Source organism: Pogona vitticeps, chromosome 7 (genome assembly GCF_051106095.1).
Source record: "Pogona vitticeps strain Pit_001003342236 chromosome 7, PviZW2.1, whole genome shotgun sequence".
NCBI classification, from domain to species: domain Eukaryota; kingdom Metazoa; phylum Chordata; class Lepidosauria; order Squamata; family Agamidae; genus Pogona; species Pogona vitticeps.
In genome coordinates, this window is record NC_135789.1 from 15,447,949 (window position 1) to 15,461,557 (window position 13,609).

The window sequence follows — 13,609 nt, forward strand, 5'->3', positions numbered from 1 at the left end:
CAGAGACATCACCTGGCTGACAAAGGTCTGCATCGTCAAAGCTATGGGTTTTTTTTTTTTAATCACCCACACAGCTCCCTCTGCACCCTCTTTCATGTGCTTATTTGTTTAAAATATTTTTACCCTCCCAGTCTCCTCAAAAGGACCCCAGGCTTGGTTTTCTGGTCTACGTCCAGCTGAATCTAAGACAGTGGTTCCCAACCTTGGGTCCCCAGATGTTCTTGGGCTGCAGCTCCCAAAAATTCTGACCAATGCCGCAAGTAGTGAAGGATTCTGGGACTTGTAGTCCAAGAACACCTGAGGACCCAAGGTTGGGATCCATTGATCAAGGGTGTCCAAAAGGGGACACAGAACACCAGGTGAGTTCTCACCACATCAAAACATAGTAGTACATTCAGATCCCTTGATGTGGACACCAAGCTTGACACCACCTTCCAGTCCATGGGCATTCCTCTTTATTTCGCTACTGCACCGCATTGAAGGCCTTCAGTTCTGGAATCATCTGAGTCAGTCTAGAGAAGATTCAAGGAATTCCACCCATAAGATTCCAGGATTCTAGTCAACCACTTGTCATCTCTTGTGAAGCGTGGTTCAGCTTTCCACCAGGAGAGACAAAAGTTGGGACTTGCTGGCCCACCTTCATCCCCAAGCGATGACACGGTGAGAAGGGCTCCCAACCAGCCAAAGGTGAGGTCACCTGAGATGCTGTCGTAGCATCATAATTCTGCTTTGTGACAACAGAGAGAAAATCCTTTAAAACTAGCTTTGTCACTCAGGGGTTGAGTTTGCAGACGGAGGACTGGAGGGAAGGATTGATCATGTCCTTCAGAAGTTCCAGGTCAAAAAGCGCAGGACCTTCCCAAAAAAGGAGTCCTGGATCCTCAAAATCCAGGAGCCCGGGGCCAAGAATAGCAACCCCTGGATCTCGGACATCTTCCAGAGAACGAGGTGGTACCACAGCGAGGTCTAGGACTCCGGAAAGAGCCCAAAAGGTCATCAAAACAGGAGCCGTGGTGATAGATACAGGGACCGGGACCTGTAAAGCCGGGTTTGCAGGGCAACAGACCCCTCAGGCAGTTATCGAGACGGTGGTTGGGTACCCCACAGAGAAGTCCATGAGAACAAGAAGAGACCGACCAGATACCTTTGTCGGGGAGTGCGCCCGGTTGGAGACCGATGTAGACATAATTTTGCCTCTCAGAAATGGCATCATCGTTGACTGGGAAGCCGTGGAGGTTTTGTGGAGGCATCTCTTCAACCATGACCTCAAGGCCGCCCCAGAAGAACACGCCCTGCTCCTGTCTGACCCTCCTCTCTGCCCAACAATCAACCGGGAGAAGCTGGTGGAGGTAGTCTTTGAGTCCCTCAACTCTCCGGTGATGTACGTGGCTTATCAGTCCGTCCTCTCCGTCTATGCCCATGGCAAAATCAGTGGGCTGGTGGTCGACACCGGCTACGCTGTGACGCACACTGTCCCGGTCCACCAAGGACACAATTTGATGGTCGCTACCCCGAAATACAACAGCCTCAAATATGCAGATGATACCACCCTGATGGCAGAAAGTGAGGAGGAATTAAAGAACCTTGTAATGAGGGTGAAAGAGAGCGCAAAAACGGTATGAAGCTCAACATCAAATAAAATAACAATAACAAACAAATAGTAAGTTATTCAAATATTTATTCAAATGGTCTGAAGCTCAACATTAAAAAAACCAAGATCATGGCCACTGGTCCAATCACCTCCTGGCAAATAGATGGGGAAGATATGGAGGCAGTGACAGATTTTACTTTCTTGGGCTCTGTGATCACTGCGGATGGTGACAGCAGCCACGAAATTAAAAGATACCTGCTTCTTGGGAGGAAAGTGATGACAAACCTCGATATGATCTTTAAAAGTAGAAACATCTCCTTGCCGACAAAGGTCCACATAGTCAAAGCTATGGTTTTTCCAGTACCGATATATGGAAGTGAGAGCTGGACCATAAAGAAGACTGACTGCCGAAGAATTGATGCTTTTGAATTGTGGTGCTGGAGGAGATTTTAAGATTCCCCTGGACTGCAAGGAGAACAGACCGATCCATTCTGAAGGAAATCAACCCTGAGTGCTCACTGGAAGGAGAGATCCTGAAGCTTGAGGTTCTAATATTTTGGCCATCTCATGAGAAGAGAAGACTCCCTGGAAAAGACGCTGATGTCGGGAAAGTGTGAAGGCAAGAGGAGAAGGGGACGACGGAGGATGGGATGGCTGGTCAGGGTCACAGAAGCGACCAACAGGAATTTGACCCAACTCCGGGAGGCTAAAAAACAGCAATCCCATCTGGAGGGAAAGGCTTGTAGGAGGGGGAAGGACGCACCACGTCGAGGGGGATGCTGGGCTTTGTAGTCCCACCGGGGCGAAAGATCGGAGAAAACTGCAGGCAGGCCAAGGGGATGCTGGGCTTTGGAGCGGCGAGCGAGATGGCACACACCCTTCCCACAAAAATGGAGAGAGGGGGGCAAAAAAAAAAGAAGATAGAATGAAAGAAGGCACAAGCTGGAAAAAAAAGAAAGAAAGGCAGGCAGGAAGGCAGAGACAGGAGCACCCGCGCATGCGCCCTGGGCCCCTCCTCCTCCTCCTCCCGGTTCATTGTTGGGCTGAGGGTGACGCGCCCGCCTCGGCTTGGGTAGGCGAGGCCAGGCGCTCGGGCGCGCTCCCGCGGCGGCCGGGGCTGGTCTGCCGGGGCGCGCGCGGGGGGGTAACCGGCCTCCCCCTCTCCTCCTCCTCCCTCCCCTCCCGGCTCTCCCTTTCTCCCTGGATCGGGGCCGTTGGATGCAGGAGGAAGAGGAGGAGGAAGGCCAGGCGCTGGGACCCGGAGGAGGAGGAGGCGAGGAGGAGTCAGCCCGGGGTGGCATCAGCCCAAGCCCCGAAGGAAGCCCCGAAGAGGAGCCGCCTCCGCCTCGGGCGGAGCAGCCTCCGGGAGGGGAGGCCATGCCCAGCGCCCTGTACCAGCCCCCCTTGGGCGGAGGGGAAGGCCCCCGCTGCCCTCCCCCGGGCCTCGGGGGGCTGCCGGGTCCCCAGCGCCTGCCGCCGGGGGGCTACGGCCGCGGCGGTCTCCCGGGGAGCTTGGGCTCGGCCGCCGGGCGGCTCCGAGCAGACGATGCCCAGCCGGGCAGGAAGCCGCCGCCGCCGCCGCCGCCTCTTGTGCTGCCTCTTCTTCCTCCTCCTCCTCCTCCTCTTCCTCCCTCCTCCTCCTCCTCCTCCTGCTCCCCGCCTCTTCTGCAAGAGCTGCCCCCCGACGCCCCCCGGGACCCCGCCGCCGCCCTCCGCCTCGCCTTGGACCAGCTTGCCCGGCTGGGCTTCCAGGAGGAGCAAGAAGCGGAGGAGGAGGAGGAGGAGGAGGAGGAAGGCCGGGGGAGGGGCAGGGGAGAGGCGGAGGGTGGCAGAAGAAGCAGAGGAGGAGGAGGAGGAGCCCCGCCCGAGGAAGAGGAGGCGAGGAAGAGCGCCCGGGGGGCCGCCGGACCCCTGGGCGAGGAGGAGGAGGAGGAGGAGGAGGATGCGAGGATGGAGGCGCGGGAGGCAGGCGGGCTGGACCACTTCGCCTTCCCCGCCGCGGGCGGAGGGATGCTCCTGCGGCCGCCGCCGCCCCGGGACGGGGAGGGCAGCCCGCCGGCCTCCCCGGCCCCGCTCTTGGGGGGCCTCCCGCCCCACCTGGGAGGGGGCCCCGGCCGGGTCCCCCTCCCGCCCCCGCCCCCGCCTCCCCCCTGGCCTCCGCAGCACCCCCTGCTGGCCGGGCCGCTGGCCCCCCACAAGCGGAGCGTCAACATGACCGAATGCGTCCCGGTGCCCAGCTCGGAGCACGTGGCGGAGATCGTGGGCCGGCAAGGTAAAAGAAAAGAAAGAGAACCCCCCCCCGCTAAAAAAAAAAAGGAAAATAAAACTGGGGGGGAGAGAGAGGGCAGCGGACGACAGCCGGCGGCTCTCCGGGGGTCCTGGGTTCGAATTCTCCGCCCGGCCGTGGGAACTCCCTACGGGGAGAGCATCCCTGTTCTTGAGCTTCTCGGGGACCTCCGTAGGGTGCAATTTTTGGGGGGGGGGAAGACACGCGTGACACCCCACCAGGACGGGATGTGTGTGGAGGCGCTGCCAAACCCTGCACCCCAAATTCCCTTTAAAAAGTGTGTGTAAGGATGTGATTTCTATTGTCTTCAGGCTAGAGAATACCTGGGCTATATTTCTTCTATAAATGACATTTCCCTCCAGGGTTTGTTCTTTTGGGGTGGGGTGGGAGGAGCTTTTAAAAGGGGTCCCCTAGCCACCCCCGTTTTTATTCAACTTTCTTATTTTAAGGGACCTTTAGGATCTTCTTTGGACAGTTGTTGAGAATTAAGATGCTCAGGTGGACCGTTTTGGGGAGAAAGAGCAGAGTTGGCTTTTGGCTTTTAAAAAAGCATACTTTTATGGGGGGGGGGAGAATCTCACACCCATCAGTTTTGCCTAATAAAAAAACCATCCACAAACCCCCATAAAGATTAAGGCAGACAGATTTTAAAAAACCTCACCCCTCATCTTTCCGAGCTCATGAATCGCGAAATCTGGTTTTCCTTTTTTTAAAAAAAGTGTTGCTTTCTCTTTTTAAGGGTATTTAAAAGCCCCAGCTGCTGTAAGGTGGTGCTGGGCCTGTTCCAGGTTTTTATTTTATTTCCCCCCCCCCTTTTTGGGGGGTGACTTTTAAAATCTCTTTGTCCTTTTGTTTCCGGAAGCTGTGGAGTTGAGCGAGAGGAAGGCTGCCAGCCCGTTCCAGCTTGCCAGCGAGAAAGGGGCTTAAAAGGGGAAGAAATAAAACCAGACATTTATAAATAAATACTAATCAATTTTCCATCTACAGTACATCCATCAGGTTGAGGGGGGGAGGAGAGAGAGAGAGAGAGAAATTGCATTTATAAACACAATTTCTTTATACATGATGGTTCCTCTGTTTTTGTTTTGGAAAACCAATTTTTTGGGGGGGACGGATTGCATGCCTGCATGAAGATAAAACGGGTGTGGATTAGACCTCCATACAGTACAAGGACTTTGGGGGGGGGGGTTGAAGTGAATCCCCTTTTTTCTTTCCTCTGGCTGCCTTCTGTGATTTTTGCTGACTTGGCATGTTGTATCCTGTCTGGTGGTGGTGGTGGTGGTGGTGGTGGTGGTGGTGGTTGTTGTTGTTGTTGTTGTTGTTGTTGTTGTTGTTGTTGTTATTATTATTATTATTATTATTATTATTATTATTATTATTATTATTATTATTATTATTATTATTATTATTATTATTATTATTATTATTATTATTATTATTATTGTCTCTCTTTCCCAAACATGGGTCAACAATGACTCTGTTTCTCATCCCAGGTGCAGGTTCCTTACACAGGGCAAAAAAAGAGAGAAAATCATTAGCTTCTCTAAGAACAATGGCTCAATTTTCAGCCTCCCCTGCCTGGGTGTATTTTCCTTTCCACCCCACAACAACTTAACCCCATGGAAACCTCTGGTTTTCCAAAACGGAGGTACCCAGGCATGCTTTGGGGGGAAAAAATTCAAAATTTCAGCTACCCACACCGGATCGCACACACCCCTGAGAAATATTTTTAACCCAGCTTCCATTTCATTCTGGTATTTTTTAAGAGGCCCGGGGTTACACAGCCGTCTCTGGGTGCCTGGGTTTTAAAGCCAGCTCCTGGAGGGTGTTCTTTTATTTTTAAAATCCCCCTTTCTTTGCCAAAAAAATGCACTTTGTCTTTCTGTCTTACACACACACACACACACACAAACACCCGCACACACCAGTTTGCAAAATGGGGCTGGGTGCCTCGGGCCCATTGTTCGCTTTGTTAGCTCAAACTAGGCTGTGCTGGGGTGGTGACATCACACTTCTGGTTTCCCATTGGCTCGTTCTGGGAGCACCCGCCTTTCCCCTCCACTTTGTCCTGAAGCCACACCCATTTCCCCCCTCCTCTTGGACCCTGCCTCTCCCCCTTCCAACTTTTTGGCCCCGCCCCCTACTGCTTCTCCCCCCCCCCCCCCCCCCGCCCCTGGAGCCAAAGATCAAGGCTTTGTCTCCAGATAGGGGGAGGGAAAAAAAAAAAAACACCCCACAGTTCCACTTGGCCAGCTCTGTGCTCCAGCCGGGCAAGCCCTTTGTGGGCCCAGGCGATGTGCACTCTGCACTAGCTCAGAAGCAGCCTCTTCTTACCTTGCTCCTTTGAGGATTTGACACCGGAATGTTCTGCGGAAAATGAAATCCGTCTTGAAATCCCTCTTGCATGTGTCTGGTCTCTGGGTGTCTGTGAATTTTGTTGTATGTGTATATACTTACAATGACAATAAATTATTATTATTATTATTAAAAACGAGGTGATCTTGGGGAAAAAATGAGCTGGAGAAGCTGTCGGCGAATGTCTTTCAAACAGCAGCAGTTGGTGGCAGGGATATTTTTATGGTGCCTGTCCAGGGTACTTTTTGAAATGCACCGTAAGGCCTTGATTCCCTTTTGAAAGCCAAAAATCAGAACATCCTTATTGTTTAAAAGAAAACTCAGTTTCTCCGTTCATTGCCACCAACAGCCCCAGGATATGGGTGCAAAATTTCTGTGAATTTCTGTCCAATTCACTATATCATCACCCCAGTTTGATACCAACTTCAGCTGCCATGGCCTGAGACCGGACGTAATTTTGTGGGGGAGTCCTTAGGCTTCTCTGCTGGAGGTGAGCCAAGAGCACAGAATTCAAGCTCTTTCTGCAAATTACAAATATTAGTTCCCCCAAGACACGGCCGTGGCAGGTCAAGTACCAAACTGCTTTCACTGTGTGGTGTAAACCCTTCCTTTCAACATTAAAGATGGTCTACCACTGTGACGCTGATCACAGCTAGCAGAGGATGTTCTCTTCCCTGCTTGATCCAAAACCTACCCCCGAATTCTGAATTTATCCCTAAAAGGAGGGGCATCACCCTTGCCTTTAACTGGCTGGATACCTTCTTGGTGGACAGGCAGACCACCCTGTAAGACCGAGGTGGAGACACCTCTGACCTGTGGATTGTGTGGACTTAGCCCATGGAAGGGCAGCGGGTCTTAGAACCTTATACGAAGAGAGTCGGAGATGACCTGACGACAGATAGAACCTTATATGTTCCTGCAAATGATCAAGACAAAGGGGTTCAGTTTATTGATGCTCATGGAGATAGCTGGTTGGCCACCGAAAAATCGTCCGTCTCGTTCGATAAACATACAGCCCAACCGGCTAAACCTTAATGCCCATTCTCCTCCTGTTCTTCCTGTGTTTTCAGGTTGCAAGATCAAAGCTCTGCGGGCAAAAACCAACACCTACATCAAGACGCCGGTGAGAGGCGAGGAGCCCGTTTTCATTGTGACAGGACGCAAAGAGGATGTGGAGATGGCGAAGCGGGAGATCCTCTCGGCGGCGGAACACTTCTCTATGATCCGGGCCACGCGCAACAGAGTCAATGGGGTGACGGGCTCGGTCTTGGGCCCTCCGAACCTGCTAGGGCAGACCACCATCCAGGTCCGTGTCCCTTACCGGGTGGTCGGGCTCGTGGTGGGACCGAAAGGGGCCACGATCAAGCGCATCCAGCAGCAGACCCACACTTATATCGTCACTCCGAGCCGAGATAAAGAGCCGGTCTTCGAGGTGACCGGCATGCCGGAGAATGTCGATCGGGCCCGAGAGGAAATCGAAGCTCACATCACCATGAGGACGGGCGCCTTCATCGATGTCAACACCGAGAACGATTTCCATTCCAATGGCACCGATGTCTGCCTGGATTTACTGGGGGGCGGCCCCTCAGGTCTCTGGTCCAAAGCGCCGAATCCTACCCGGCGGACACTCCCCAGCCAGCGCAACGATAACCTCAGCTCTTTGGGCACCTCTGTGTCGGCCACCGAACTTTACTTCGAGGGAGCTCCCCGCAGCCCCTTCGATTCCAATAGCAGCTTCCCATTCAGTGAGCCCCCGACGTCTCTGCTGGGCTCCGAGGATTGCGATTTCGGGTTCGACTTCCTGGCCTTAGATCTCACCACGCCAGCCAATATCTGGTCTCCGTTCGAATCCCCCACTAATCCGCTCCAGGCCTTCGGCAGCAGTTCCTCCTCCTCCATCAACGGCACCTCCCAACGGCGCCACAGCAGCTTCAGCGGCACCACCACACCAAGCCATTCACCCACCCTCCCTGAGAGCACCGCGGCATTAGAACACCCGTTGGTCCGCCGGATCCAGAGCGACCCCGTCAGCGCCCTGCCGTGGCTGCCATCCCAAGGCTCTTTGTCTTCATTCTCCAACAGCACTGGCTACTCTTCATCCTCCTCCTTACCGAGCAGCATCTCGGGTGCTTCGGGCTCCCCGACGGATTCGAGCAGTTCTGATGGGGCCTGCAAAAACTCACGCGAGTGCATGGTGTGCTTCGAAAGCGAGGTGATCGCTGCCTTGGTCCCCTGTGGCCACAACCTCTTCTGCATGGAATGCGCCATGCGCATCTGCGGACGCCCCGACCCGGAGTGCCCTGCCTGCCACACCCCGGCAACACAAGCCATCCACATTTTCTCGTAGCAGTTGGGACAGCAGAAGACCTTGCCCTAAATCCCGACTTCCTCACTTCCCGAAACAAAGCTTTTCCCCAAAAACTTTTAACTGTTTATATCAATAGTTTTTTCCACCCACCCCCTGCTTCTGAGAAATGTAAAGAAAATTAAAGAACTAGCATGGCAGAGGGTGGGGGAGGGGGACACGATGTATTCTTTACGGCTTGTGGCATAAAAGGAGAGAGATAAAGATGGTTGCAGAGAAATGAAATAAGAAATGAGGGGAAGGATTGTGTGGTGTGTGCATGTAGGGGATGTGGAGACAGAAACAGGTGTAGATTTTTAAGTGGGGTTTTTTTTTGGCAGGGGGAAAGAGGGGTGGGATTTTCAGATTTTCTGGACTACAGATCCAAAATTCTTCCATCTTGGAGTTCTGTCTAATTTCCAGGCACCTAAATGTGGCTCACCTGGGAGAACGGCCTAAAGCAGAAGGCTTTGAGGCCTAGCTCTGCCCAAGCATCCTGTTCCTGCCCTAGTGCTAGCTGGGAGATTTCTTTCTGAACAGGAAGTTTGGGCACAGCTAGGCCTAGCTGAGCCCCAAAAGTTGCAAATGTAGGCCTTTCTCCACACTTAAGTGTCTGTAGTGTAGGCAGAGTGCCCAGAATTAGGGTGTTCATAGTCCAGAAAAACAGGATACCCCCCATCCCTAGAGGAGAGCCTAAAATAAATCAAAATATTGTTTACAGAATAGCTTTAACTCTTTCAGCCTAGGCGTGCAAGCCAGGTTGAGTGAAACGTTTACTGTTCATCCAACCGATATTTCCAAACCATCAGTATTTCTTTGTGGGTTTGGGTTTTTTTTTTTTTTTTAATTTTGCAAAGATTAAATCAACTTGAGCAAAAAAAAAAAAAAAGGAAACAAATCAACAAAACAACGCATCTGAGATCCCTGTGCACTTTTAAAGGGACTCAGTAGGGTGACTTGTTTTCTTTCGAGCTGAAAAAATTAATTCATGAATTTCTCTCTCTTCTGGGTGATTTGCCTATCTTACTGACACATAAATGCGGCTCGCCTGGGAGAAAGTCCTAGCTTTCCGGCCGAACTAGGCCTAGCTCAGCCCAGACTTCCTGTTCCAGAAGAAATCTCCCAGCAAGCACTAGGGCAGGAACTTTTTTTTTCATGAATTTCTTTTTTTGATGTTTCTATATGCAGTTATATGAATGGGGATGTGTGTGAGTGAGTGAGAGAGAGAGAGAGTGAAAATGAGTGAGAAAGATATTGAAGCATGTTATAATCTTGTATTCTGCCGCTTTCCCAAATCTATGTGGAAAGCAGGGGATCAGAGCTGTAACTAAGGTAGGGTAGCCAAGACTTTGCAAAATGTAGAGGACCCTGGAATTTGCCCTAAGAGCATGTCTCACCTCCAGGCGCTCCTTCCTAGCTAGAAGGAAACACAGAACAGATATTTGGCATGAAATCAATGTGGGCATTGCGTGTGGCTCTTCTCTGTTGGGTTGTCGACCCAGGGAAAGTCTGGCGGAGAGCAGCGTTGCTTATGGGAGGAATTTGGAGGGAAATCCCATTTTCAGCCCCCCCATACGCACAGGCAAAAAATCATCATCATCAACATCTCTTTTGTTGTTGTTATCGTCGTTCTCTGAAATTTTTTTTAAGTTTTATTTTTTACCTCTGTGTATATGTAAGGAATTTCTAAGAGAATAATTACTTTATTGAATAAATTTTAAGGACTAAAATATATATTTTATTTTTTAAAGCAGGGGGAGGGGGGAGGGGCGGGAGTTGGACTGGGGTCACGCCAGACCTTTAACCTTATCATGGCGAGCATTCTGATTTATATATATATATATATGAGTGTAGATATATCTATATATTTGCTGATCTTGACTTGACAGTTATGAAAATTATATCCAGAGTTTTATTTTTTTTTCTTGAAACTTCAAAGCCTTCTTGATAATAATAATAATATTAATAATTACTATGATAATAATAAAGACTTTTTACTATCTCACGGAGACATGGTTGTTCTGGAGAGCTTGAAAGTTTGAACGCTTTTTTTGAAATTCCAGTTGTGTGGAATAAGTACGGCCTGCTTTGTAGCCACCAGATGGCGCTAGCACCCTGTGAACATAACTTCTGTGTTTCACAATGTTAATCTTCACCCTTGCTTCTCGATTCCAAGGATCCAGGCATTTCATTTACATTTGGTTTCCAGAATTGTGTAAGAATATTTGGCTTTTTGTTGCACGAGGGGCGGTACTTGCACCTACAGCTGTTTAAACAGGAACGGCAAGTGCGGAAGCTGAGAAAGAGCAAGACGAACAGGTATTGCTTCTGGAATTCCTTTTAGTGATAGCGCTGGAGGAGAGAACCCTAAGCACAGTTAAGGAACCCCTGTTTCTAGCTTCCATGCTTTTCCAGTAGGCAATATGGGGAAGACTTTGTGGATGTTTCTCTCTCTCAATAAGAAAAACAATTAATACACTGACTTTGGTTCCCAGTCACGAGGAGGAAATAAAACCTTAGAATATCAATCTACCTTTGTTTTAAGAAGAAAAGGTGGGATAGAAATAAGAAACTTAGGTGCACCTGATTCTCGATCTCTATTGTTGCTCCCTGGTTCGAGTTACATGCATTATTTCTCTTGCACATTCTTGACTTCCCAGGTCCTCTCCTCGCCATAAAGGGGTCTCTGCTCTTACTTCTTAGGTGTCAATTTTTAGACCAGGCTGGATGGCCATTTAGAGAGAGGACCACTCTCTGTAAAAGCAGGCCACTCGGCTCCCTGCACAGGAGGAGGGAAGGGCTAAAGGGAGCCCTCCCGATCCTGCAGTGGCTACATGCCCTCCTTTGTCAAGAGCAGTCCTCTATTTGAAGGTGGTGTCTTTGGAAAGGGGGCATTTAAATTCAAGTAGGGTTTGAAACAAAAGGCCCCCGAAAATGGGAGCTCGAAAGGGACCTGTCCACCGTGAGCAGCTGCTGGGTGGCAAACTTGGGTGCAACAACACGCCATCCGGTCACGGCTGAGCCGTGTCCTAATTTCCTTTAAAGCCCGGAGGAGTTGTTTCTCGTTTGGCATCAAGAGCCGCATGCCATTTTGCGTAGAGCGAGGTTGGCTTCCACCGACGCCTGTCCTCGTGCGAGGCAAGGGGTAGATGAGCAGCTGCCTGCCTGTCTGCACCACCCAGCGTGGCCGATGGGAGCCAAACGTGGCCCTCGGCTCCAAAAGGGGCTGCCTTCAAGCCGAACAAAGCCTTTGACAGCCCACAGAAGAAAGGAAAGGCCACACGTGGCCATACTTATTGCAGAAGAGGGTGGGTTCAAGTCCCAAGTCCTGTGTTTGAGTCTTTGGTCCCAAGTCCCAAGTTCAAGTCCCTATTAAAAATAACCTTTTTTTTCCAGGAAAAAGGGAGGCGTGGGTTAGGGTTCCCAGTCACGAGTCAAGTTTAAATCATTGAAACAAAACCCCTGAGTTGAGTCTCCAGTGCGGCTTAAGTCCACCTTGACAGCCAGTCCCATGATTTGACTCTTCCTCCTTCTTTACTCTTTTACTCTTGTACAGCGTTTGCATGCTTCCCAGTTCCTGTCTCCAAGGCATCCCACTGACCTGCTGGGGGGGGGGGGGCTGCCCAAAAAGCTCTCCTAGTGGGGTGGGGGAGACAAAATCCATGTTCTAGGCCTGGAAAGGATTTGCGGCCACCCCACGCCGGCCAAATTAGGCCGGCAAGCCATGACACCTGTTTTACAAAACCCTGCAAAAGGTGGAAAAAAAGATTGTAGATCTCGCGGAGAGCAGTGACATTGATAACCCAGGGGATTTTCAGGAGTGGGGGGGGGGAGAGAGGGAAAAATAAAATAGGAATGATCATTTTAAGTTCCTTGGGGAAGGTTAAGCCACCTCTAATTGTCCGACGGGCATGGATGGAGGCCGGTTGCCGTGGCGATGGCTGAATAGCCACCCCAAGATTGTGCCACGCTACCATGAGTAGGCCAGAAAAGGAGTCCGGGAAAAATATTGAGATCCCCCCCCTTCCTTCGTTATCATTGTTGTGGCTCAAGGAATTAAGCCCTTGGCAGGCCAAGAATGGAACCGCCGCTGCCTTCCTGCCTCGCCGGCAAGCAGGGAGTCTCAGTGAAAGAAAGGAAAAAGAATAGAAAAGAAACAACAAAAAATATTGTGTCTTGTTCCGCCAGTCAACCTATTGTTCAAAACAGGGCGCGTGCGTGGGTGACTGTGTTTTCACCTTCTTCTTTTGGAGAGGGTGAAATGGGTTATGTGTGTTCATGAATGTGTGTCAGGACCAAAGGATGCCTCTTTCTCATCGCCATTGATTTGTACCTATTTTTTAAAAATAAGATTAAAAAATAAAAATATAAAAATTTAATTTTCAAATAATTTTAAAAAATAGATGGTGCATCCCTGTTCAGTAGCAGTCTACCACCTGCTATATACCCGGTGAGGGGGTAAAGGCGGTGGGGTCCCGGGACTATATACCCGGGACCAACAGCCTTCACCCCCTGCCCACCCCTGTTTATGAACTTCCTGGCCCTTCCCTTGCTGAGGCAGGCGAATGTTTGGGCTCCCTCCTGTCATGCTTTGTGCCTTTCTGAAAAGGGGAATTCACAGATGTCCCACCAAGAGCAGGCTTCAGAACAGCCAGATGGGGTTTTGTGGAAGCTGGACCTCCCTGGTACTGGCTGTTTGGTATGAAGACCATGTCAAACTTCCCCCTTCTGGGGCAAGCGATCTGAACTGCCCTTTGTTTATTTTTATTTGCTTGCTTGTAGTCAAGCAACTTTTTCCTCCAGTGACTACGAGATACAGTACATCATTCTCCTCCTCGCTTTATCCATACAACAGCCTTGCAAGTGTTTAGATTGGCTTGGCTACACTTCTGGGACTCCCCTTGTAGACAGCCGTTGCTACCAAAGTGGTTTGGCTGTGGATCATCCGGCACGTAGGCCTTGGATCTCCCGCACCTCGTTTGCCTGACTCTTTGGTAGGACTCTTGTTTACGGGACCTCGGCTTTGCCTCCG

The 13,609-nt window shown here is 50.7% G+C and overlaps 3 protein-coding genes across 3 annotated transcripts in view; 2 read left to right on the forward strand and 1 right to left on the reverse strand.

Moving 5' to 3' along the window:
• The window catches only part of MOB3A (MOB kinase activator 3A), a 337,768-nt gene that overhangs the window by 159,277 nt on the left and 164,882 nt on the right, over positions 1-13,609 (reverse strand). The window lies entirely within an intron of this gene.
• On the forward strand, positions 443-2,060 carry LOC140701781 (actin-like). The gene has a single exon (XM_072978763.2). The coding sequence runs from the start codon at positions 819-821 to the stop codon at positions 1,620-1,622; it is 804 nt and encodes a 267-aa protein (XP_072834864.2). The 5' UTR covers positions 443-818; the 3' UTR covers positions 1,623-2,060.
• Positions 2,636-10,582, forward strand: MEX3D (mex-3 RNA binding family member D). Its single transcript, XM_020780806.3, has 2 exons — positions 2,636-3,863; positions 7,304-10,582. Exons 1-2 carry the CDS (start codon positions 2,810-2,812, stop codon positions 8,578-8,580), a joined length of 2,331 nt encoding a protein of 776 aa, XP_020636465.3. The 5' UTR covers positions 2,636-2,809; the 3' UTR covers positions 8,581-10,582.